General features: G+C 44.2%; 1 protein-coding gene across 1 annotated transcript in view; it reads right to left on the reverse strand.

The window, feature by feature from the left end:
* ROR1 (receptor tyrosine kinase like orphan receptor 1) overlaps nucleotides 1-22,359 on the reverse strand; it is a 142,704-nt gene that overhangs the window by 95,304 nt on the left and 25,041 nt on the right. Inside the window, exons 3-4 of the mRNA XM_036754265.1 lie at nucleotides 15,413-15,700; nucleotides 14,088-14,118 (exon numbers count right to left, since the gene is read on the reverse strand). Coding sequence (XP_036610160.1) covers nucleotides 14,088-14,118; nucleotides 15,413-15,700 — 319 coding nt within the window. The remainder of the gene's footprint in view (nucleotides 1-14,087; nucleotides 14,119-15,412; nucleotides 15,701-22,359) is intronic.

Genomic DNA, 22,359 nt, shown 5'->3' on the forward strand with positions numbered 1-22,359 from the left:
GACTTGACAGCAGCAACAACAGTTAATGTTAATATTTGTTGATTGACCAATTAGACACAGAGAGGTACAAAGTAGATACTACAAATATTCAGTAAAGGGAAAGATCATATTTCATTAGTTTGTAGCAGGAGAGAGAATTAGGGCAGTCCAGAATGTCAGAGCTGGTCCTCTATCTAGACCAACCCCACCATTTTTCAGCTGGGGAAACAGAGACCCAGAGAAGAAAGTGAACATGTATGTGAAGAGCCAGGGCCACAACCTAGAGCTACCCGAGCCTTTGGAATTCCAATGCAGACTCTTTCCACACTCCCCCAGGATGACCTCATAGACGAGGCATCCGAGCTAGAAACTGAAGGATGAGTCTAATGTTGATGGGCAGAGATGGAGGCAAGGAATCAAGAGGAGGGAGAGAGGGCAGCAACGCACACATCTGGACAATGGTAAACAAGCTAGTCTGGTGAAAACTCTCCTAGAGCATTATTTAAGGAAAACCCAGCCACGCTTCGCTTGACTCCCTCCTCTTTGGTCACCAGGTCCTCAACCTCCTGGTCGTCACAATACAAGGAGGAGGATGGCTGCCTTTCCTTTTTGGAACCATGGGCCCTGGTCAAATCCCCTCTGTCATTGTTTCCTGGGTGGAGGGTGTCAGTCTGCTTCCTTGTGGCCCCACTTACCATCCCTATAATACTCTGGGCCAATGGACCCCTCCCCTATAAATGCTATTTCTCCATTAGAATGTAAGCTTCTTGAGGGAAAGGTTTTCCTCCTGTATTTGTGTCTTCAGTGCTTATCATAGCTCCAGGCACGTAGTAAACACTTTAAAAAATCGGTTTTCCATCCACTTGTTTTCCATTCATTCCACTGAGCTGAAACATGGGGCCTAAACATGGTCTGAATGTAAATTGACCCAAGCGAGACTCACCCAACAATTTAGCTAGGAATTCTGGGAGTTGACTGATAGGCTGATGCCCCACACTTGGACAAACCCCTCCCAAGAGTGAGCTGGACAGGTGACCTCTCCAGTCCTTTTCAAGTGAAAATCTGTCCTTTCTGGCTCTAACTTGATGATCCTAGGAACCATGGGCACCTGGGCGGTGATGTGGCTTGGACAGAGGAAGGAGGGCCTGAGTTGTGATTCTACCTCAGACACTGAGCTGTGTGGCCCTGGCCAAGTCCCTTCTCCTTTCAGTAAAATGGGGTTGATGATGGCATCCATCTCACAGGGTGGTTTGGAGAATCAAGTGAGGTAACAAATATGAGGTGCCTTGCACACCTTCAAGCGCTATATAAACGCTAATACAGTATCTGGCCCATAATAGATGCTTAATAAATGTTCATTGGCTGATTGGCTATTATCATTATTATGTGTGAAATAAGGGCATGGATTAGGTGATATCCAAGAAACTTCTAATGCTCAATGTAGGATCAAAATCCTGCCTGACATTTACTACAGATGTGGCCTTGGGCGATTCTCTTGACTACCTCAAGACTCGGTTTCCTCATCTGTAATATTAGGAGATTGGAGTAGATGCCTCTGAGGTCCCTGACATCTTGGTCTAAATGCCTCCTCTATGCCAGGTCCTCTATCTGACTCTGGATAATACAAAGACAACAAATTATAGTAGGGTGGGGGTAGGGGGAGAAAAGGAATATACAACATACACCCAGGTCAGGCTGAATGATCTCAAAGTCCCTTTACAACAATAAGAGTTTGGGATTCTGGAAGTCATCCAGACAGTGAGACTGTAAAGACAGCTTGATTTCTTGGGTAGCTACCCTAAGCCCTCCAAGTCATGTGCTCTGACAATGTGCTGAAGGGTCCTCAAAGACAACCTGGCCTAGGGTTTCACCAGACAAAGGGAACCAATATGCTAAGTATGCAGTGTTGGCCCCAGAGGGAGACCCCAACCCCCAGCCCCAGTGCTACAGCGAGAAGTACGTGCCCCTTTCTCTGAACTAGAACACAGAATGAACAATGGAGAAAGGGCTCATTGACGGTGGAGGGGGTGCACATCCTTTGGATCTATGGGCTCCGGCAGCTGAGATGGTGGGGAAGGCAGGCCGGGATCCTTGCTTACTCAGCTTTCATTTCTAGGATGTTTACCCAGCCATGCTGGGTTGTTCTCCCCTCCAAAAGAAGGCCAGCCAAGAGGGAAAAGCCATGGTAGGGGTCTGGATATCACCAGACAACCAGAGCCACCCAAAGGCAATCACATGGCTCCAGGGTTTGTAAAGCATATTTCTCACATCTGTCTCATGAGGGAAGCAGGTAGTCCACTTAATCACCATTTTCACCTCGTTGATCAACACCAGGGATCCTTAACCCTTGGTCTGGGAACTTAATTGTTTCTTCATTTTGATAACTGTTTTTGGATGTAACTAGTTTCCCTTATGATCCAATGTATTTTATTTTATGCCCTCATTTTAAAATATTATTCTAAGAAGGGCTTTATGAAACAAAAAGTCACAGACCCCCTGGTCCAGGGCTGGAAAAGACTTCAGAAGTCACTGAGGCACAGAATTAGAGAATCTGAGAGTCAGAGAGGACCTCAGAGAGCATCTATTCCAAACCACTTCTTTTATACATGTAGAAACTAAACCCCAATGAGGTCATGGAACTTTTGCAAAGTCACACAGGGATCATGGGTCGCTAGATTTAGTGCTGGAAGGGAACTTACAAGCTATCAAGTCAAACACTCTCCTTTTATAGATAATAATCATAATTGGTACTTAGACAATGCTTAGCAATTTGAAAAAAATAGAAAAAAAATCAAGGTTAGGACTGGGTAGTGACTCAGGAAGGCAGCTGGCAGGCTGCACTTTTAAAGTGTGTGTGTGTGTGTGTTTGTGTGTATGCATGAGAGAGTCTTTGTGCACGTACGTGTGTGTGTGTGTGTGTGTGTATGTGTGTGTGTTTAGAAAATCAAAGAACACAGACCCCATCCCCAAAACATGCTCTAACAAAGGAATAGGGGTTAGTGAACTCTGTGGAAGGCAGTCTCATGAAAACGCTGTTGAAAAGTCACAGTAGGGGCAGCTAGATGGCATGGTGAGTAGAGCGCTGGCCCTGGATTCAGGAGGACCTGAGTTCAAATCCAGTCTCAGACACTTGATACATTTACTAGCTGTGTGACCATGGGCAAGTCACTTAACACCAATTACCCTGCCTTCCCCCCTCAAAAAAAAGAAAAGGCACAATAGACTAGGACTAAACCAGATTCTCATATGCTCCACTACTCTTTCTCCTCCTCATCAGACTGCTGTGGCTAACTGGATTCCATTCAAGCTCCTCAAACATTTGCCTCCAACATACCTTTCCACCTTCTTGGGCTGACAAGTGGTACAATGGAGACCTGAGTTCAAATCCAGCCTCATACATTTATTAGCTTTGTGACCCTGAACAAATCATTTAACCTCTGCCTCAGTTTTCTAAGTTGTAAAATGGGGATAGTAACAGCACAATGGATGACTATAGAGTGGGGTACAGTCCTGAAAAATAGTGTCAGGAACAAGGTAAGCCCCACCCATGTCATTTTAAAAAGCTATATTGGATGAAAAGGAGGATCAAAGAAAGGCTGGGACCCTTGCTTGGAGTGGGTGAGACGATGGCAGTGGGCAGTGGAGACAAAGAGCAGCAGCTCAGTTTTTGCCTTAGCATTGAGAGGGATGGAATGAAAGGGCTTGGCAGAGAGGTGGAACCCAAGACTGAGTCAGGTGCTCATAAGAGAATTCTTACAGTCAACCAGCCCAAACGGACTCCATCCTCAGGCACCAAAGGACCTAGCAGGTGTGATGGCTGAGTCCCTGGCAAGGGAAAGCTCATGCACAATGAGTGAGTCACCACAAGATGGGAAAAGGACAACTATTGTGTCAGTGTTCTAAAAAGGAAAGAGAACCGAGTCTGTAAACTGTAGGTTAGGGAGCCTGACTTTGCTTCCTGGGAAAATTCTAGAAGAGAACATTAAAGAGATGGTCACAAACATTTAGAAAGGGAAGCAGTGATTGGAAAGCACCACTCTGGCATCATTAAGAATACGTTATGCCAGACTCGTTTCTTTTTCAATGGGATCACTAAGTTACTAGATGAAGGGAACGATGTAGATGAAGTTTATAAGTGACATGTATGCACGATAAGAAAACAATGTATATGTCTTAATTAAAAATACTTTATTGTTAAAAATGCTAACCATCATCTGAGCCTTGATGATGGCGGCTGACTGACAAAGAGGTGACTGCTGAGGGTTGGGGTGGCTGTGGCAATTTCTTACACATGACAGCAATGAAGTTTGCCACATAGGCTGGCTCTTTCTTTCATTTGAACAATTAAAGGCCATTGTAGGATTATTGATTGGCCCAATTTCAATATTGGTGTGTCTCAGGAAAAAGAGACAGGGCATGGCTGGTGGGTGGAGAAGTCAGAAGGCACACAACATTTACCAATTAAGTTCTCCATCTTATATAGGGCTGGTGCCCCAAAACAATGACAGCAGTATCATCAAAGATCACTGACCACAGATCACTGTAACAGAAATGACAAGGAAAAAGTCTGAAATGTCATGAGAATCGCCAAAATGTGACACAGAGCCATGATGTGAGCACGTGCTGTTGGAAAAATGGCACCAACAGACTTGCTTGGAGTCTGCCATACTTTCAATTTGTGAAAAATGTAATTATTTTCAAAGTTCAATAAAACGACGTATGTCTGTACTTCCATTTTGTAGATGAGGAAACTCCCTCCTTCTGTGTCTCTGTCTCACTCTGAGGCTCTGTCTCTTCTCCCTCCTTTTATTTCTCTGACTCTCTCTGCATCTCTTTCTACCTCTTTTTCCCTCTCTTCCTCCTTCCATTTCTCTCTGTCTCACTCTCCATCTGTCTCTCTCCCTTTTTTCTTCCCTCTTCTCTCTCTCTCTCTCTCTCTCTCTTCCTCTCTCTCCTATCTCTCTCTCTGTCTCTCCATCTCTCTCTCTGTCTCTCCATCTCTCTCTCTCATTATGTGTGCCACACACATAATAAACACTGTAACTATCCACTGGAATTCCTGGAAGCTTTCAGCTCCCCATCTATAATGTGAGATTTGTTGAGTGTGAGCGGTGGCCAGGAACAGGAGAATTTGGCTCTTCCAGTCCCAAGATTGCCAGACCCAGACCAAGTGGGATTGGGAAATCCTCCTTATCTTATCTTACCCATTCCCTCCATGGTCCTCCCACTCTCCACAGCTGCTGGTTCTGAGGCTCAGTGGGAGGGGGCTGACAATGGGCTGTTGCTCCCATTAGCTAGAAGAGCCCTGGCTGGACCCACATCTTCCCTGTTCCATCCCTAGAGTGCAAAGTGTTGAAAGTCATTGTTGAGTTTATCATGAATTGCAGAGGGGGAAAAAAAGACATCCTTTGCAGGGCTTAGTCAGACCCCAACTGCACTTCTTCAGTTTTTCTGGAACTGGGATGTAGATAAGGCTGGCTACTCTAGCTTTCAATAGAGCCAAGCATGCCAAAGGTATACAGAGGAGAACGAGGAGGATGGATTGCTGGTTCTGTTCAAGAAGAGGTAATGTTGCCTAGTGATTAGGGCATGGGTAGGACAGAAAAATCTATGCCTTTGACTCTGTGTCTATCGAACATTATCACTTGGTTAGCAAGAATAATTAGTGAAAGTAGAAGGTACCAGGAGGCCCACTTCTTCCTGCTATGCCCATTCTCCTCCTCCCAGGCCCACATTGGCCTGTATTTCCCCTACTCTGGAGCTAGTACCCCCTGCGGAGGTCTTGGGATATCCTTGGGTTTTTCTTTTCTCTTGAGAAGTCCGGACCTCAGAGTTTCCTTACCCCTCAACTCAATTCATTTGGTCAATAAACATTTATTAAGCCCCTACTATTTGCAATGCTCTGTGTTAAACAATGGAATTTAGCCTGGAAAGCTGATTTAAAGGTGCATTTTTCATGACTTGTCTTGGTAAATATTTGTGTGCTCCTTGTCCTGGGTGCAAAAGAGGATGCATCATCTTTCCCTCCAAACTTACCCCTATTCCTAACTTCCTTCCATCTATCAAGAGCCCCCCACCCCACCCCCGTTCCTTTGAGCCACCATTTTCCCAACCCTGGAGTCACCCTCAGCTCGTCACTTCCCCTCTGCCGTAGTTCTAATTAGTCGCCATTAATCTTGCTGATTCTGCTGCCACAACCTGTCCTGCCTCCGGACCCTTCTCTCTATTCATCTCACAACAGCTCCCCTACTTTAAGTCCTCGTCGCCTCCCAACTGGACTGCGGCCAGAGCTTCTGAGCTGGCGTCCTGACTCCCAGTGTCTCCCCACTCCGATCCATTCTCTATGGTCTACACAGCTAGCACTCTGATATCCCGAAGGCAGAGTCTGGCCAGGCTATCCCGGCTCTGACAGTTCTGGAGGCTCCCTAGGACCTCTAGACCAAGCAGTTTTATGGAGTATTTAAAGCCTTTCGGACCCTGGCACCAGCCCGTCTTTCAAGGCTAAACCGACTTTATTCCCCTCGACGTTTTCTTAGACCGACTTCTTGCTGCCCCCTAGGAACGACCTTTCCTCTCATCCACTTCAGTCTTTCACACAGGCTGATTCTCCTGCCTTGCTTGTTTCCCCTTTTTCTTATCCCAAGCTCCCATCAAAGCTCAGAGTCGCCTCAAGAGAGGCATCAAGATGGTGCCGTGGATAGAGCGCCAAACCTGGAGTCAGGGAGTCCTGAGTTCAAATCCAGCCTCAGACACTTACGTAGCCGTGTGACCCTGGGCAAGTCACTTAACCTTGTTTGTCTCAGCGTCTTCAAAGTTTGTCTCAGTGTCTTCAAATGTAAGATGGGATTATAATAACACTAATTCACAGGTTGTTATGAGAATAGAATGAAATAATCTTTATAATTGCACAGTGCTCACCACATAGTAGGTTCTATACAAATGCTTATTCTGTTCCCCGCCCCTCCCCATTCCTTTTCCTCTAGGGAAAGTGTCAACTCCTACCTGAGGCCTTTTTGGATTTCCTCAGCTACTAGACCCCCTCCTCACAAACTATTATATATGTGTCTATATCTGTACGCATGTGTCTATGCATGTACATAAATTCCACGTGTATGCGTGTATATATACACACACACATATATCCACATATGTCTATTATGTATAGACATATGTAAGAGTTTAATATCTACTTACACGTGTGTATGTACTTACTCCTTTATTTTTAACTTACATCTATTCATTCATTTATTTGCTTATTTCTGTGTCTTTGAGTAGATGTTGGACAACCACTTATTGGGTAAGAAGTTGAGGCGTGATTCCGAGATCCTTTCAAACTCTGAGATTCAGTGACACCGTCATTAGAGAAATCTGTTGAATCTCTTCATAAATCTTTGAGAACCTTCAAGATCCAACTTCAATAATCTTCTTCCACAAGGTCTACCTTGATTTCCCCACCGAGTTGTGATCTCTTCTTGCCTGATTTTATGCCATCTGCCCTTCTTATGCAATCATTATATAGTCTAGTTTGTGTTAAACTGATCTATCAATGCCAATTAAATTGGTACTGAGCACCTCTCGGGCACCTGGCATTGTGTTAGGGACTGGGGCTGAGACCAGATGTAGATAAGACAAGGTCCCTGCTTGTACAAAGATACACCCTCCCTTCTACTGCATTGTCAACTCCAAGAGGGTCAGAAACACATCTTATTCGTTTTTATTCCACAATGTCTCATACCTAGGAGGAGCACAGGCATGAAAGAAGCCTCGTCCAGGATAATTAGGCTGTGAATCAATAATAACAGGTCACCCATCATATTGCCAAAAAGATTGCCTTGTTTTTTGGCCAGAGCTATGATATCATTGGGGTGGGGAACTCCTGATGAGGAAATTCCCTTTCCTAATGTCAATTGGCAGCTGTTTTTCACCTTTCAGTCTTAAATAGTTGCCTGGAGGACTGAGGATAAGTGGCTTATCTAGGGTCATTAAGTCATCACGTATTAGAGGGAAGACTCAAACACAGGTCCTCCTGCCTCTGAGACCAGCTGCCTTTCCAATGCCCCATACTTCCACTCATCAAAGATGACCAAATATGGAAACAGTCAACATTGGAGGGGGACAGGAAGAAGAGTACAGTGATATATCATTGGGAGAGCTGTGAATGGGTCCAATCATTCTCAAAATCAATTTGGAATTACTCAAGAAAGATCATTAAACTGCTCTTACCCCTTGACCCAGAGATCCCCACTTCTGGGCTGTGAGAGAAATAAAAGCCCCAAATATACCAAAATAATCATAGCATCACCTTTTTGTGAGAGCAAAAAACTGAAAAGTCGATAATCACCAGTCACGTATCTAGCTGTGTGACCCCGGGCAAGTCACTTAACTCTATTAACCTCAGCTAGGTGGCATAGTAGATGGAGCACTAGGCTTGGAATCAGGAAGACTCATCTTCATGAGTTCAAATTAAGCCTCAGACATTTACCAGCTGTGTGACCCTGGGTGAGTCACTTAACCCTGTTTGCCTCAGTTTCTCCATCTGTCAAATGAGCTGGAGAAGGAAATGGCAAACCCTTCCAGTATCTCTGCCAAGAAAACCCCCAAAAGGGATCACAAAGAGTCAGACACGACTGAAAACAACTGGACAGCAACAGCAACAGCAACAAAAAGGCGCCCATCAACAGGAGACTGACACACTTGAACGATTCTGATTCTACAGAGCAAACGACGAAGCTCTCCACCTACCTTTCCATCGACAAGCGAGGGTTCCCAGGGGTAGAATGCTATATACATGGTTAGACACATTCACTGTGTTTCTTTTTCTTATCTATTTTTCTTTGTTACTAGGAGGGGTACAATTGAAGTTGAGGAGAGAAAGAATACATATCTAGATATGACGTAATCTAATAATAGCTGGTATTTATATAGGACTTTAGTATTTGCAACACGCTTTATTTATATGATCTCATTTTAACCTTATGAAAACAAGTGGTGAGGTTAAAATGAGTCCAAGCATTACATGGGATCTTATACCCATTTTACAAACGAGAAAAATGAAATCTCAGAGAAGTTAAGCCATCCTGCCCAGGATCACACAGCGGGTGAGTGTCTGAAGCAAGATTTCAGTCTAGTTCTTCCTGACTCCCAAAACTATATTTTGTCCACTAAACCACAGTGTCCCTATGTAAAAACAAAAATCAGAAAGATTTAGGTTAATTAACAATAATAATGACAGATTTCTATAGCATTTTCCTCACAACAGTTCCGTTGAGGAAGGTTTTACAGATGTAGAAACTGAGACTGAGAGAGAAAGCTTCTCACCTAAGGTCATACAGCTAGTAGGTGGCTGAGCTGGGACCTGATTTCTCATGCAGTCTCCTGCCAACGCTGCTTCTCAGGTCGTAGCACAGCCTAGAAATTCAAAGACACTCCCAACAGACTCTATGATATCACTTGCCTCCCTCCCTCCCTGGCCACATACATGGCCAGCCCTGGTGCAGACCCTCATACCTGGACTTTTGCAGTAGCTGCTGGGGGATGGGGGAGGATCGTCTGCCTGCCCCAAGTCTCTCCCCGCTCCAGTCCATCTTCTGCTCAGGTACCAAAATGATTTTCCTAAAGCATAAGTCTGACCATGTTACTTACCCTCTTACTCAATAAACTCCTATGGCTCCCTATCTCTGGTTGGCATTCCCAGCACTGTATTACTCCCCCTCACCCGTTTGACAGTTTGACAGGCCAAACCAGCCTTTTTGGTTTTGCTCCCAGACGACACAGCATCCTACCTCATTGCCTTTGCTAGAATTTGCTCCCTCCTTAATGTGGTATTTCAGAACTCCTTAAGCTCAGCTTAAGTTCCTCCAGGAGTCTTTGGGGCTTCCCCCCATCTACTGGTGCCTTCCCAGCAAGAACAGCCTCCTATTTACTCGGTATGTATTTGCTTTTACACTTTTATCTCTCCATGGGCTTCCCCCAAGAGAATACAAAGTCACCAAGGGCAGGGGAGCTTTCGGTTTTGTCTCTATCTCTAGCACCCAGCCTGGTGTTTGGTCCATAATGAGCCATTAGTCAATGTTCATGGCTAGTCTTCGCAAAGTGCTTTAGAGGTATTATCTTATTTGAGACAACTGCCTTGGGAGGTTAGGTGCTATGATTTTCTCCATTTTACAGCAAAGAAACTGAGGCAGAGAGAAGTCGAAAGACTCACCCAGGGTGACACAACCAGGAGGTTCCTGGGGATGCATTTGAACTTAGGTCTTCCTGTCTACAGATCCAGTGCTCTCTCCTCTGTACCACCTACTTGTTGGGACTCACTCTTCCTGACCTCATTTGGGGTTTTCTTGGCAAAGACACTAGAGTAGTTTGCCATTTTCTTCTACAGCTCATTTTATAGATGAGGAAACCGAGGCAAACAGGGTTCAGTGACCTGCCCAGGGTCACACTGTTAATGAGTGTTTGAAGCCAGATTTGAACTCAGGAAGATGAGTCTTCCTGACTCCAGGCCTAGCGCTCTGTGCGTTACGGCACCACCCAGTTGGTTCTCACCCACTTGTGCCTTATTGATCAACTGACTGCTTATCTAAGATTGGCTTCATCCAAGTGTAATGACAGCCGAAAGGCAGATGTCAATTAATCTGTCACTGAGAACTTCCAGGATTAAGCAGACTCTGGCACAAACATGGCGTGCCATGGAGGGAGTCACCAGCCCTTGGCCTAAGGCCAAGTCTAGGAGCTTATGGATTTATATACTTAACCACAGAAATCCAACCTGGGATCCAAATTATCAGCAGCAATTGAAGCAAGGATTAACAGGAACAAATATTGTACCCGGGTGGGAAGGCATTTTAAACATGAATAATTTTTCAGAAAAGTTTTCATCTTTGTTTAAATTAAAACTTCAAAAGGATTTCAATTATCAACCAATCCCGTGAGCAATTCCAAAAAGGCGATTAGCTTTAAGCAACGGAAGGCAGGGGGACCAAACTTCTGACCTGCCTTAAGACCAATCAGCATTTTCTCCCCATGCACAGAGAAATGCAATTAGTATGGGGTGACTATAAAGCCCTTTCCACTGTTACAATTAACTGGCTGATGAAGTATCAGAAAGGGTTGGCCAAGGGCCAATGTTTATTTTTTACTCCTTGCATGTTTTATTAATGGAATTCCACTGGGCCTCTGGGAACATACAAAATAGTATTAAAATATCCCATGTTGGAATCCAACGGCCTCCATCAGGAAATGGAGTCAGTGCTGCATGGCCTGATTTGGGGCTGGGCTTGGTCCAAGCATACCCTAACCCTGGCAGCCATCTTGACCTACAAGGCCATGCACCCAGTAGGTACGGCTTTTGTAATGAAATGGGGTTTGATAGTTTCCAGTGAATTCTGTTCAGGATATCAGCAAAGGACTTGAAAATCAGGATAATGTGATTTGGAATCCCTCCTCAGACACTAGTTAGATGAGGCCTCTGATGCCCAGAAGGGCTGCGTTTGTGTTTAAGTAAATGACATTTCCAGTGAATATAAACCATAAAGATGAGTTTAACATATTACTATCAAGGTTAAACCCAGATGACATTGGAAATCAGGAAAAATACTGGAGTAAAGTAGGGGTTTTAAATGTGTGAACTAAAACTCCTTAAAACTCTTTTTTATAAATAATATTTTATTTGGTCCTCAATGACATGTAAAGACAATTTTTAACATTCATTTAAAGATTTTTTGAGTTGCAACCCCTCTGTACTCTTAACAATTACTGAGTACCTCCCCAAAGAACTTTTATTTATTTGGGTTATATCTACCAATATTTACCATATTCCAAATTGAAATATCTTAGTATTATTGTGAACATAGTTTTGACCTTGTGGATCTCCTAAAAGGGTCTTGGGGACACCAGCTTAAAGGAAAATACAGTTATCCCTTCCACATCATGACTGTCCCCACTGTGGTTTCAATATATCGTAGGTTGGCATAAAAAATTAAGTGGGGATGTTTTTGGAGTTTTGCCAAAGCCACAGATGATACATGAAGGCCAGCAGATGACAAAGAAAAAGTTTAGAAACTCAGAAATGTATAAAATATATGTATAGCATTATATGTCAACATATTTTATCTTTTAACACCATGAATATATACAATTTCTTTTTTAAGGTTAAAATAAGTAAAAAGTTAAAGTTTGCAAAAAGAACGTGAAAGCCCACAGATGACACAGAAAGGCTAGAAATTTAGAGATATTGCGTTGACCTACATATAGCCTATGACCAAATACTTAACCCAAATTTTACAGAAGGTACTGTAAACACCCCATAAAAGAAAAAGAAAAAATTCAGACTTCTTCTCTGGTACCAAGGGAGGGCCAAAAAATTTTACATGGATTTTCCAGCTCCCAGGGGCGCCATGCCTGTAACCCCCACAATGTGGAAGGGATAGCTGTAAATTCTTGGTAGATTCTTTAATTTTTGACCCTGGTTTACATGCAACTGAGAATCTGACTACCAGATTCTTGTCTTTATTCTGGGGCAAAGTCCAATACTTATCACCCTGTAACACCTCGGTCCTGAATCCTTGAATCCTCAAATGGAAGAGGAGGTCAGCATTTCTGCTGACAAGATTCAATCCTGAATTTTAAGTATACATAGAGAGCAGACCAGAGTACGCCCTTAATGGGGCACTTTGGAGCCCAGAAGCAAAGAGGTGGGTGGACTGTTGCAGTAGTTTTTCCTGCCCACCCTGACATGTGACCACCCCCTCCAAGAAGGTGTCCCTTAGCAACTGAGCCCTCATGAATCCCAACAGAGGTTTAACTCTCCATGCTGGTCATTCATGACCCTTCTTTTCCCCATTTCACTTTGGAGTTATTTATTGACTTGACCGGTGCATGAGATAGAGCAGGTAATTCAAGTCAAAGCCTCTCCCAAGGAAATATAACCATTGGTAAGCCCTATCATTCCTCTGTGTTGCGGGTATGCCTTTTCCTTTTTAGATCAGTAACCTAGACACTAGCTTGGGGAATATGGCTCTTATTTCTTCTGTTCCCAGGATAGCATCACTCCCTGGTGGAAGCCATGTAATCTCTTTGTGACTGAGTAGGGACAGAAAGGATTCAGAAGCAGGGCAAGAGCTGGTCAAGTTATCCAGGCCAGCAGGTGGTGAAGGAACATACCCTGAGCTAATCTGGGTAGCTGCCTACCTGAGAAAGATATTCTAAAGCCCCACCTGTGCCCACCAGAAGAAGGAACTGCTAGGGTAGCCAGTGACCTCCCAGCCATTCTCATATAAAAGCCAACAATCGAGCCAGAGTAAATGAAAGACAAGACCATGAACAATGAAGACTGAGGTTAAGAAGCTGGGTCTCCTGAGAGGTAACCAGCATAGCTGATAACAATCTACATGCATGGCCAGAGAAAACAATGAAGGAACTGAAGAGACTGGACTGAAGAGAAACAAGGATTTCCCTCAGAGCCATTCCTAGCTAAGATGAGACTTTTCTGTTAGGGCTTTCTGCATCTCAACATCCACCCCTTCCTCTTCCTCTTCCTCTTCTTCCTCCTCATCCCAACTAACATTTAAATGATGATTTAAGGTTTACAAAGCACTTTACGCACACTCTCTCATTTGATCCTTCTAACAGGCATTTCATAGAAGGAACCAAACACAAAAGAAAGACTGATATAAATGCTGCCCTATGAGCTTCACTGCCACAGAGGATCATGATAAAGCCAGACCACCTGAAACCCTCACAGAACAGCTCTCCTACCACACAGTTCAGCATGAGGACTTCCACGTCTCCAGGGAGGCACCAGCACCTCATCCAAGCTGTACCTCTCTCCTCAAAAGACACAGCTTTTTCAACTAGCCTACTGGAATTGCTTTGGGCTTTGAGAATTCAGATGTCATATCACAGAGACTCTTGAGACAAAGTGACAGTCATCTATTGACAATGGTGGCTTCCCATCAGAGCAGGAGGCAAATACAGAAGCACATCTGGCTGGGACTTGAGCTCCCAGATCTAGAAGGAAGGCACAATCGCCTTTGTCCTTGAACCCTAGACAGCAAGCCCCAGGCAGGAAGGACACACATACTTAATTGAAAGGGAAATAAGGAATTACTCACGATGTTCCAGGGCTTGCCGTGGGCGGGGGACCTAGGAACAAAGACAAAAAGAAAAAAGAAAAGAAACCTTTTAGCCTGAGTTAGTCTAGGACTCTCAATGGGGAGTCATGGTCAATCCATTATGGATCAAAGCCAGTGATTGCCCTGGAGTTCTATTCGTTGTCCCAAGATTTACGGCTACTTCCATTCCGAGATCCCAAGCCCCAGGAGGTGAGAATGTTGACTCCACAGCTACAGCTCAAGTACTCCCAATGGAGGCCTTAAGGTGGGAATCATCCCAACAGGCAGAGGTGGCCCGTGGGAAGTACTTGAGACCCTGGGTACCTATTCCAGTCAAACCCTACCTACAGTCCCCCACCAAGGTTTTCATCTGCCAAGGATCATAATTATTGTGCAATATCTCCCGGTTAAACGTTAGTTATTTGTTGGGGAGGAGGGGAGCTCCCACTAGTATTCTTAATGATGACGATACTCATAATAGCTGGTATTTATATGGCACTTTAAGGTGTGCCAGGCATTGTGCTGCCATTCGAGGAAAGGACATGTCAGTCAATTGCCTTATGACTCCAATCATCCTCCCTGTGACTTCCTTGACCAAAACACCCCTCCTTAGCCACTGTTCTCTTGTGTGTCATCATTCCCTATCCAAATGTAAGATCCCTGAGGATAGAGACGGTAATCCTTTTTGGGTCTCTATCCCCAGAGCTTTGGACGGTGCCTGGCACATTTTAAGCGCTTAGATGCCTTATTCATTCATTCATTCATTCATTCATTCATTCATTCATTCATTCATTTGTTTAAGCTTGTTTGCATGGAGAATTGATCCAGTGTTCTTTAAGATATAGCTGAAGCACTTCCTTCTCTAGGAAGCCATTTCTGATAATCTTCTCAATTCCATTGCCTTCCCTCTGTTAATTATATTCTCTCTATCCTGTATATAGCTTGCTTTGTATATACTTCTTTTCACATTGTCTCCCCCATTAGACTATAAGCTTCTTGAGGGCAAGGACTGTCTTTTGCCTCTTTTGTATCCCCAGAGCTTAGCACAGTGCCTGGCACATATTAGGTGCTTAATAAATGCTTATTGACTGATGCTTAGTTGCTAATCCCTCACCACCAAATTATCTTGTATCTATTTTCTATATATAGGAACAGGTTGTCTTCCTTGACAAGTCTGGGCTCTCCTTGGAGGCAAGAAGTGTTTTACTCTTGTCTTTGTACTCCTGGAATACAAAGTACCCAGTATCCAATGGGTGCTTAATAAATGTCTATTGATTGATGGCAGTTGGATATTAAAGAATCAGTTGCGAAAGATGCCGTCTTACCGAACTTGACAAAGAGGACTCCAGTGGTGGACACAACTTTTTTGCCATTGCTCGCAACACACTGGAAGTAACCAGTGTCTGTAGTGTCCAGATTCCGTATCCGCAAGCGAGAACCATAGTTGGTAGCTCGAAAGGAAATCCTCCTGGGCTCTTGGACCACAGGAGCATCATTTTTAAACCAGCGGATGGTTGGGGGTGGGTTTCCAGAGACTTTGCAGTGCAGTTCAGCAGTCTGACCCAGAGATGTGGTTATGTTGTTCATGGGCTCATCCAGCGTCAAGAAGGAATCTGGGAAGATAACACAGAGAGACAAAAGAGGATGGTGAGAAGGGCACATTTGTGAATATCTTGGGGAACAGGAGAACCCTAAAGCCCAGTGCCATGCTTGAAGAAATTCTCCCATCATTCTCAGTGGGCACTTGGGAGTGATAATTCTGCAAGAAGGTCACTGCTCTGCTCAAGGAGCTTAAGTGAGCTATCTGAAAGTTACAATTTAAAAAAGGATCTTGATAAAATATTATAAGAAATTATTAATGGAAATTGCCCTGAAGTTCTAGAATAAGAGTGTAAAGTAGAAATTTTAAAAAATCCATGGTTCACCACCTGAAAGAGAAACCAGAAAGAAAACTTACAGGGATATCATAGCCAAGTCTCAAAGCTCCCAGGTTAAGGAGAAAATATGACAAGCAATAAGAAATAAAAATATAAATAAAATTAATAATTAATAAATATATTTAATAAATACATTTAAGGACTCTCTTTCCCTTCCTTCCATTTTTCCTCTCTCCCTTCCTCCCCTTCCTGTCTTCCAGGGGCATGCCAGAGGTACAGAGACAATAGGTCTTTAGGTTCGTAGACTTAGAGGTGGAGCAGACCTCAGAGGCCATCCTGTCCAGCCCCCTCATTTTACTGGGATGCTATAAGAATTGCCCGAGGTAACATCTGGAGGAAGCATCAGAAGCAGAATTTGAACCCAGAGCCTCTCCCTCCAAAGACTGCTTTTTATTCCATGTCAAGCTGGCTCCCTCTAAGCTAAAAGGCTTTAAATGTTAGGAGCTACACAGGAGACTTGGAGCCAGATCTGTCATTTCCCCTGGCTCTCCTATGCCTCTCTATTACAGCAAGCAGGGTGTGGTCGCCAGGGTTTGTTTGGTTTGTGGTTACTTACTCTGGGACAATTCTGTCTCCCCAAAGCCTGTGCCAAAGTGGAGGACACTCTAAGCCCTATCATTTCATGAGTCCCTGACCTTGGAGATGACCCAGGCGAACCCTTCATTTTATAGAGGAGGAAAGGAAGAGTCCAGAGTTCAAAGGCCTGGCCAGTCAGGAGAAGAGCACCCAGAATGGCTTCGGGAGACTGTTAAACGCCTGTGTAAACCCCAGACCATGTCAAGTTCACAAAAGCATTTCAGAGTAAATGCAGGAAGTACCTGGGAGGAGGCACCAGTTTACAGAGAGAATTAATGAGATTTAAACAGAATCTTTGTGCCTCCTGGAAAGGCAAGACCTGAGGGGGAGGGGAGCTCTTGAGGGGAGATGCAGTTTTGACTTTTCATGTGATAAGGAAGAACAGTCCAATTTGCTCTGTTGGGAGGGATGATGAGCCCCTGATCCAGCTGTCTCTGGGTGGACGGAGCTGGGCAGAATGAACAAGGGATTCATCTTGGCTTTAGAATACAGATCACAGGATCACAGAGGCTTGGAGACAACAGAGACCAAACCACCTTCCAACAAGCATCATTCTCTGAAATCCCTGAGAAGAGCTCCAGGGATGGGGAGCTCAGTCCATGCCCATGCTGCCGATAACACCAGAAGAAAACCTGACTGCTGGAAAATGTTTTCTCAGGTGGAGCCAAAGGGCACTTTACAAAAATAGCATTTTGTTTGATCTTCACAACAATTTTGTGATGTTGGGTGCTGTGTTATCCCCATTTCACAGATGAGGACACTGAGGTAAACAGAGGAGAAGTGACTTGTCCAAGGTAATAATATTAGTTAGAAGGCAGCTCAGAGGCCATCCAGTCCAACCCCTTGATTTTACACATAAGTAAACTGAGGCTTGGCATCTCATCTTTTTTTCTTCTTCTGTATGTCATGCTCAATGTCTACTAGGCAATTAATCAATTCTAGTAGAATGCTTGGAGGTTCAACAAATAAGTCTCAGGTAAATGGACAGACAGTGGATTTATTCATGAAACCCATTCATTTAGACCTGCTGTTCCATGAGAGCTCAGCACAGTGGACAGAGAGTTGGCCTTTGATCCAGGAAGACCTGTGTTCAAGCCCTGCCACCGGCACACACAGATTCTGCCATCCTGACAGTTCACTTCACCTTTCAGGGCTGTGCTCAACTCTCTAAGACTCTTAAGATTCTGACAACAAGCAGTGATCAAATCGGAATTACCGGAGGGAGTTTCTTGACTGAGAATCTTCTAAACCAATGTAGTCACAGGTCTGCTTCGAATGGTAGACCATATGAAACATCTTTGATGACCAAAGCACTGGCTGACCTAGCACATTTCATTCCATCACAACAGCAGACCCCAGAGCCACCAGATTTCAGAGCTGGAAGGGACACTAATGGCTACCTTGCCTAAACCACACTAAAGCCACACTCAACTAGGGAGTCCCCCCTACAGTATCCTGGATGGGTATTATCCAACCACTTCTGGAAGACCTTCAATGAGGAGAAGCCCACAACTTCCAGAAGCTGACCACTTGGGATCACTCACATTGTTGGGAAGATTTTCCTGACATTAAGGCAATTCAGTGGTATAGTAGATGATACATGGGCCTGGATGTCAGAAAGACCTGGGTTCAAATCCAGCCCCAGACACTTACTAGCTGGGTGACCTTAGCCAAGTCACTTAATTGCTCTTCTCAGATTCAGTATTTTCGTATGTAAAATGGAAATAATAAACAACACCTACCTCCAGCACTGTTACAATGGTCAAATAAGCTACCACATAAAAGTAATTCGCAAGTCATGAAGTAGTAAGGAAATGTGCACTGCTATCATTCTAAGCCATATGGAGTTTACAGTCTGCTAAGACTCCTGAAGCCAATGGGTAGGGATAGTGCCAGTGTCCCTCGCCCTGGGTAGGCCACATCTGGAACTTGTGGCTCAATCGGGAACCATAATTTAGGAGGGATAATCTGCCCGTTGAATACATGAGGGACGATATGAATTTATAGCCATGTAACTTTAGAGACACTCTGTAGATTATATAGCATTTTTCACGTACTAATTCCTTCCAACGTTCATGACTTAATTTCCAAAGGGCTCTCCCTTCTGCTCTCCTGGGGGGATGGGGCAACAATGATTCCTCTTCTGACAAGCGTAGAGACTGAAATATGAAGGAGGTACAAGTTAAAGGTTAACACTTCCCTCTCCCCCTTCCTCTGCTTGACCTGCCAAGCTGGCGAGCCTGACGAGGAGCCAGCCACAATTAGAACTCAGGGCTCCAGCCCAGGTATCCAAGGAGGTATGTTCCAAGATCTTGGCCCCTAGACACAATGGATCATTTTAAGAAAAGGGGGTGGCCTCCACCATGAAATAAAATGCTTAGCTAAGCAGAAATGAGCCCTGCCAGACGTACTTAGGTCATCCCAATTGACTCAGAGAGAACATTCTGTTCACACCATCAACCTGAAGTCGCTTTCGGCCCCTTCACCGTAAATACTTCTGACTCACTATCTCAGGAAATATTTTCATCTTAATGAAGTCAATGCTGAGGATAATCTAAGTCAGCTTGCACATTCTTGAGTCAGGGCCATGAGCTGCGTTCAATAAAAATCAGGTTAATGGCATGGGACTTCTGAATAACCACAGGGCGCGATCTGACATAACGGCTTTAACCCTGCACAAATGGGCAAAAGCCATCCAGCTACCCTCTCACTCCATGGCACTTGGCAGACTCCTTACTAGGATGAGGAGAGTGCAGCATCTGCACCAATCTTCCTGGAATCATGCATGGCGTCTACGCCGGACAGATTCTTGGAGGTCAGCCAGGTCATCCAGGATCCCAATGAGAATTCTCTACAAAACCATTATTTCCTCATCTGTCAAATTGGATGGGTTGGTCAAGAAGATCTCTGAGGTCTCTTCCAGCATTAAATCTAATGATCCATGACCTTGCTTCATGAGTGGCCATCAAGTCATTGCTTGAACAAGTCACCATAACCCCTGTGGCAGCCCATTGCACTTACAGAGAGCTCTAGCTGATAGAAGAGTTTTCTTTTTCCTTATAGATTGAGAAAGGCTTCCTCCACACAGACTCCTCCACTTCTGCAGAAGAGGAAATGTGAGTCCCAGAGAAGGGAAGTGATTCACCCCCAAACTCCCTGGTAGCAAACTCTAGACTCTGTCTACTACATCCTACTGTTTTACAGATACCACAAACCTCTAGTAATCAATCAATATCTACTATTTATTAAGGCTTACTATATGTCAGGCACTATGCTAGGCACTGCATAATGGGTCCCTGCCCTCAAGGACCTTACATGCTAGTAGGGGAGACAACATGTACCTAAACAACCATATACTAGATACATACAGAGTGGATGGAAGGAAACCTTAGAGGGGAAGGCCCTAGCAGCTGGGGAGATTGGCAACAGCCTGTAGAAGATGGACTTTGGCTTGAGTATTGAGGGATACAGGGACTCCATGAGAAGGGTGAATATCCCAGGCATGGGGAAACAGCCAATGTAAAGGCATGGAGATGGGAGATTCATTATTATATGTAAGGAATAGCGAACAAAAAGATGGGAGGGTCAACCCTGTGAAGAGCTTGAAAATGTAGCAAAGCTGAACTTGAAACTGGGTCTCTCATCTTAGTCCACGCTCTTTTCCAAGCTGTTCCATATTCAAACTCATGAAATCATTGTTCTCCCAGGCTTAGACTGCCATGGCCAATGCTTTATCCTAGCAAAGGTGGCCATGATTTTGGTTTTTATTATTATTATTTTTTATGGCTGAGTTATAAAGCCTCACAGAAATGCTGACAGACCCTTAATGCTAGGGCAGGCAGAAGGGGTGCCCTATAATGAACTCTTAAATGACTGGAGATAGTATCTGGAAAGCCAAGCCTGAAATACATTTCTGCTCCTGGCCCACTGCCAAAACAAATTGAACACATCATCAGTCATCTCTGGGATTTCAATAGCACAAACGGGAGACGGACGCCGCGTCATATTTAAAAATTACACATCCTTAATAGTGGAGACTTTGGCTGATTCTGCATTAGGGAAAGAGAACAGTCATGCCCTGTGATGCCTAGGTCAGGGGACCATGCAAAGAAGAAGATGATGGAGAAGAAGGAGGGACAGCTTCCTACGCCTTCAGAGGAGAAATCTGGGTATTTTCACTCTGTTAAGCAGTTGACTGGCCCAGTCATGATAAATCCGCCAGGATTTCATGATGTTAAGTGAAGCCCCGGGTGGCTTCCAAAATAAAAGCTTGTCATCCTGGCCAAGGAGCTTTTATGCCTCCTGGGACCACACGCATTGGTGACACCACCTCCCTTTCTGTAAAGTCACATCTTTGTAGCACAGTTTGGGTTCTGTTCACCTTTCTGACTAGATTCTCTGGCTGGGGCATGGTGAAGGGGTTAGGGAGTGGGGAGGGTGAAGGTGGACAGACCAGAATTTTGGTTTTGTTTTTGTTTTTTGCCAGAAGGTAAACTCTGGTGAATCAGAAAGAGCTGCACTACCCTTCAATTCCATGGTGAATTTTTGAAAATTTTCTTCTATAAGATTTAATTTTAAAAATAATTGCCAAGAGCTTTTTACTGTCTGCATTTTAAGGAATCTTAAACCCATAAAATGTTAGAGCTGGAATGGACCCCAGGACATAGAATGTTAGCACATGGAATGTTAGAACATAGAACATAAAAATGTTAAACCTGGAAAGAATGTTGGAATTTATAATGTGAGAATTGGAAGGGCCTTTGAGAGATAGAATGTTAGGGATAGAAGGGACCTTGGTCCTTAGAATATTAGAAATGGGAAGGATCTTGGAAGATAAAATAGTGATAAGAGGGATGCTGTCGTAGAATGTTAGAGTTAGAGTTAGATCTTAGAACAGAAAAAGTTAGAATGCAGAACCTAGAACATAAAGTATTGGAAAAAACCTTGGAACATCAAGGAACCTTAGTACATATATTCTTAGAACTAGAAGGAATCTTATGTAGTGCCACTGTAGGGCAACTCCTCCAACTGGACACTTGATCCAGGTAGGGCTCCCCAGAGGGCAGCTGACTCTCTTTCCTATCAGGATTCTAGAGATAACTCTCAGGGGATGAGTTTCAGCTATTGCTCATGAGCCCCTATCTGTGTGTTCCCACCGATTATCAGCCAGTTGCATCCATTAGCTTTTAGAAAAGGGTATTTACTATGGTGGTACAGTACATACAAGTAGTATAAAACATTCCCCCCAAACTATGGGCACACTATTCCTCTGAACAGGCAAGATCCTTGGAGAGAGAAAATTTAAAGGTAGTGAGGCCCATGTGTAAGGAAGGTGTATGGCAAACAGGTACATCTCAAGTTCTAACCCTGGGAATCTTTTTCTCCCTTCTTCAAGTCCTCATGGAGTTTCCCTGAGTTTTCCCTGTGTGTAGCTGTGTAATAGGCCTTTCTAGAGTCTGTAGGTGGGAATTCTCTCACCAAGAGGAGTCTCATACCCTTCAGTTATCACCATTCTCAGGTACCCATCTTTCCATATCTTTCTACAAGAATTTCCTTTGTTGTCAACCACTCCCACCCCAGAAGTCACTGCTACTGCTTCCATTTGCTTCTGGGACCTCTGATGGCTCTCCCAAACTCATGAGGTTTCTAGAGAGCAGGGAAAAAAGACAAAAAGACTGTCTCTCCTCCCATAAAGTGTCTCCCTGTCAGGGCCTTGGCCAGAACGCCTATACTACTAGACTGGCCTGTTGCTAGAAAGC

This window comes from Trichosurus vulpecula, chromosome 4, assembly GCF_011100635.1.
Source record: "Trichosurus vulpecula isolate mTriVul1 chromosome 4, mTriVul1.pri, whole genome shotgun sequence".
NCBI lineage: Eukaryota > Metazoa > Chordata > Mammalia > Diprotodontia > Phalangeridae > Trichosurus > Trichosurus vulpecula.